This window comes from Silene latifolia, chromosome 2, assembly GCF_048544455.1.
Source record: "Silene latifolia isolate original U9 population chromosome 2, ASM4854445v1, whole genome shotgun sequence".
NCBI lineage: Eukaryota > Viridiplantae > Streptophyta > Magnoliopsida > Caryophyllales > Caryophyllaceae > Silene > Silene latifolia.
Window position 1 is genome coordinate 5,923,871 of NC_133527.1, and position 4,916 is coordinate 5,928,786.

At 37.7% G+C, this 4,916-nt stretch overlaps 1 protein-coding gene across 1 annotated transcript; it reads left to right on the forward strand.

The window, feature by feature from the left end:
* The first annotated feature begins 1,304 nt into the window (after positions 1 to 1,304).
* LOC141642111 (adenosylhomocysteinase-like) lies at positions 1,305 to 4,341 on the forward strand. Its single transcript, XM_074450796.1, has 3 exons — positions 1,305 to 1,712; positions 2,731 to 3,165; positions 3,278 to 4,341. Exons 1-3 carry the CDS (start codon positions 1,437 to 1,439, stop codon positions 4,022 to 4,024), a joined length of 1,458 nt encoding a protein of 485 aa, XP_074306897.1. The 5' UTR covers positions 1,305 to 1,436; the 3' UTR covers positions 4,025 to 4,341.
* Positions 4,342 to 4,916: the final 575 nt, after the last annotated feature.

Here is a 4,916-nt window from a genome sequence, read left to right on the forward strand (position 1 = left end):
TATTTATAGAGTTATCAATATAGACCTCGTGCAATATATGCACACTATTTATAGAGTTTTACTTTTTAATGTATTATTTATAGAATTTAAATTGACAATTCACTTATTTTTCACGTTTCTTCTTAATGTATTTTGATTAGAGAAATAAATAAAAGTTTAAATCGTAAGAAGTAATAAAATGAGTATTTTTTTTTTATTTTTTACCGAGAAATTATTTATGTTAATTTACAAATATTTACTAATTTCATATTTTTTAGCCGCAACTTCTTATCATAAAAAATCAATAAATTTTTATCACAAAATTCTTTAAAAAAAAAAAATTCTTATCCTAAAAAGATCGGAGATAAATTTGTGTAGAATGTGAAATATTAAATATTATAAATATTTAAATACAAAGGATTATATCTATTTATAATTTATCATGTCCACACATATAGTATATGCTAAAAATATCAAGTACTAATCTAGGAAATATTTTTAGGCGGGAAAAATTAGAGTTTCGCCTATTCATTTAGTAAATAGGGGATTTACAATATCACTAAATAGAGTGATTTCCGAATATGGTGTTGAGAATAAAAAGAATTCTCATTTTAGGTTGGGGTTTAACTTATTTCTCAATATGGTGTTCATGTAGGTTTGAATTACCTTCCAAACCAACATAAACACCATAATCATGTCTTGAACTTTTGTTAATGATCCACCCAAAAATGACCCTTACTACAAAATTATTAGATCAATGTACACGTGAACAAACCTAATTTAAAAATTACGCGATTCAATTCCAACCTAAACCACCTGAATGACCGTTTGTCACATCAATCTCCAACTAAACTTGACTAATGGCTCATTAGGATTAAGTCATCTCTAGGTGGTCTAATTACAAGTCAAGTAATTTTTTTGAGCTTAATCCAAATTATGTATGATTTTGTTTTAACTTCATCGTTTCCGTCATTCTAAGCATCACCAGCAAATTACTTTAAGGCCAATTTTAATTTCGCATCATACTTTTTGAGTTTTTTAAGTTCAATTTTAATTTCACATCATATTTTTCGAATTAAAATGGATACAAAGCCCATCTTAATTATTCAGATCGAATCAACTTTTCGAGATCTGGTCTCCACTAAGCACATGAAGAATAGAAGTACAAAAACATCACCAACCCTCTAAAGCTCCACCCCAAGTCACTATACTCACCAACCACAAAGTCCCTCCAACCATAACAAAGATCTCAAACAAAAAATGATAAAAAAATTAAATTAAAGTTTCAAAAAAAAAAACCATAACCAACCCTTTCGTTTTCCTAACCAAAACTCTCCTATTTATACTCCTCCCTTCACTCTCCTTACTCCTCGCTTAACCCTTCCTTTCTCCTTCATATACTCCTCCTCTCTTCCTCTTCTTCTCCAATCTTAAATCTAAATCAATCAAAATCAACAATGGCGTTGATCGCAGAGAGAACCAGTTCCGGCCGTGAATACAAGGTCAAGGATATGTCCCAGGCCGACTTCGGCCGTCTCGAACTCGAGCTGGCCGAAGTCGAAATGCCTGGACTTATGGCTTGTCGTACCGAATTCGGTCCCTCGCAACCGTTTAAAGGCGCTAAGATTACTGGATCTCTTCATATGACTATTCAAACCGCTGTTCTTATTGAAACTCTTACCGCTCTTGGCGCTGAGGTTCGCTGGTGTTCCTGCAACATCTTCTCCACTCAGGTATACATCGCTGTATATTTATTTACGTTAATTAATTAATTTGATCATGCTCTGTTATCGACCTTCTCTTTTCTACATTCTCCTCTCGCAAATCAATAAACGATTGCACTTTTTTTTTTGTATTGATTTGCGAGAGGAGAATGTTTGGGACGAGGTAGAAAAGAGAAGGTCGGTAAAATTAATTGTCGCGATTACTATCAATTTTATATCATTTCGTCAATCGATTTATTTGTTGATTACATTTGTTAGGTAGGATCTGAATTTACAGATTTTTTCAATCGATTTGTTTGTTGATGACATAATGTGGATTGGATCTTGTTAATCATGTGCATTTTCGCTTCGTCAATGATCGGATTTCGAAGAAATAAAGCGAGTTGATTAATTTTGGAGCCTTTTCTTATGTTTTACGATGAAAAATGGCTTGATGTTGGTTAATTGCTGGTTTATTTCGTGTTAATCGCTGACGGATCGTTTTTCTGCATATGTTTCAAGAATTGAAGTAATGCTACTGTTAGATCTGTTGTTTTTTTCTGATGTTTTGGATCTACATTTATAGCTAGTTGTCAGAAATGGAGTAAAGTTTCGTGTTACGAATCTACGACATTTTAGGCATAATGTAGTAAAATGCAACTACGTCCTCTGTTCCATTGAATTGTATATGGATTTTGAAAAACGTATACAACTCAATGGAACAAAGGAAAGTATTTTTTATTAATAGATCGTTTTTCTGCACATGTTTTTTCCTGATGGTTTGGATCTACATATAGCTAGGTTTCGGAAATGGAGGAAAGTTTCGTCTTACTAATCTACAACATTTTTGGCATAAATGTGGTTAATGCAACTACTTCTTCTTCCTTTATTCCATTGAATTGTATGCGGATTTTAATTTACAATCGCATACAACTCACTAGAACAGAGAAAGTGTGTTATTAATTGATCAACATTTTATTTATTGAGAATTAATGATCTGTGCAATTGCAGAATGTAATGATTGATTAATCGAGTTCTTTGTGTGCAGGACCATGCTGCAGCTGCCATTGCTAGGGACAGCGCTGCCGTATTCGCGTGGAAGGGTGAGACCCTCCAAGAGTACTGGTGGTGCACAGAGAGGGCACTTGACTGGGGTGCTGCTGGAGGCCCCGACCTCATTGTTGATGATGGTGGTGACGCCACCCTCTTGATCCACGAGGGAGTCAAGGCCGAGGAGGAGTTTGCAAAGTCCGGAAAGATTCCTGACCCTAACTCTACTGACAACGTCGAGTTCCAACTCGTCTTGGGTCTGATCAAGGAAAGTCTTAAGGTTGACCCCAAGAGGTACCACAAGATGAAGGAGAGATTGGTCGGTGTTTCTGAGGAGACCACTACTGGTGTTAAGAGGCTTTACCAGATGCAAGAGAACGGCACCTTGTTGTTCCCTGCTATCAATGTTAACGACTCTGTCACCAAGAGCAAGGTATAAAATCTATTGTATGAGACGGTTTTGCATGCGACATTTGTTTTAACCCTATTTGTGTGTGCAGTTTTAGGCTTATGCATTAAAACCTTGTGTGTTTTCTTTTGAACAGTTCGACAACTTGTATGGATGCCGTCACTCTCTCCCTGATGGTTTGATGAGAGCCACTGATGTTATGATTGCCGGCAAGGTCGGTGTTGTCTGTGGATACGGAGATGTCGGAAAGGGTTGTGCTCTTGCCTTGAAGGCCGGAGGTGCTCGTGTCATCGTAACTGAGATTGACCCAATCTGTGCTCTCCAGGCTCTTATGGAGGGTTTCCAAGTCCTCACCTTGGAAGACGTAGTCTCTGAGGCCGACATTTTCGTCACCACCACCGGTAACAAGGACATCATCATGGTCGACCACATGAGGAAAATGAAGAACAATGCCATTGTCTGCAACATTGGTCACTTTGACAATGAAATCGACATGCACGGTCTAGAGACATTCCCAGGAGTCAAGAGGATCACCATCAAGCCCCAAACCGACCGATTCGTCTTCCCAGACACCAAATCCGGCGTCATCATCTTGGCCGAGGGTCGTCTCATGAACTTGGGTTGTGCCACTGGTCACCCCAGCTTTGTCATGTCTTGCTCTTTCACAAACCAAGTGATTGCTCAACTCGAGTTGTGGAAGGAGAAGGCCTCAGGCAAGTACGAGAAGAAGGTGTACGTGTTGCCCAAGCACCTTGATGAGAAGGTCGCCGCACTTCACCTTGGTAAGCTCGGTGCCAAGCTCACCAAGCTCTCAAAGGACCAGTCCGACTACCTCAGCATACCTGTTGAGGGACCATACAAGCCAGCCCACTACAGGTACTAGAGAACCAAGGACATGGAGATTGCATTGCAGGAATATTTATCGACACTGTTATCGAGACGATGTTCCTTATATTTTATTTCATTTTTGCTTGGGATTTTAGTTTTTGCTTTTGTTTTGGAAGAGTGGAAGATTTGGGAGTGCATGGTTTTTAATTATGTGCTCAATTGAGGATCAAAATTGAGGTTTGAATAAGATTGGTGGGTGTTTTTAGGTGTTGTAATGCTACATTAGTTGCTGCAGACTTGTTCTTATGCTACATTTTGGCAAGCCTTGCTATAATTTTTTATGTTAATGAAGAGAAAAGTAGTGTTTCTTTATTTACTAAACTTTCTCTTACAAGTTTTTGTGTTTTTGCTATGTAGATACTAAACTTCTAATATATCCCAAGCACAAAACAGGATAGCATAGGCATTCTTGTTCAAACTTGTCATGTTTTCGTGATTTTGGGTACGATCTACGCGTGCTAAGTTACGATTGCTCATCTCCTACTTGAAGTCATTTTTTAGTAAACTAGTCGTTGCTCCGCGCCCTCCCGGGCGCGGTGCCCCAATTTGATTAATCGTGTAGGTGACCTCATTAATAAGCATCGTAATGAAAATGGATATTGCGATTTACATTTCCCAAAATCCGTATCGAAGATAGCAAGAACTATTCTACACACACTACAATGTAATTTAATTTGAACCACACAAATCAACCCAAAAAAGGAAATAGGGAAGAAATTCCGAATATGGAAATAGGGAAAAAAATGGTGAATAGGAGGGAGTATTGTAAAATACCTACAATACAACATAGTTTAGCAAAACACATCAGAGGCATTGTCATATACTCCTATGAACGAACACGGCTCAACAACCGAACATATACGTACATGGAACACAGTTGACACTAT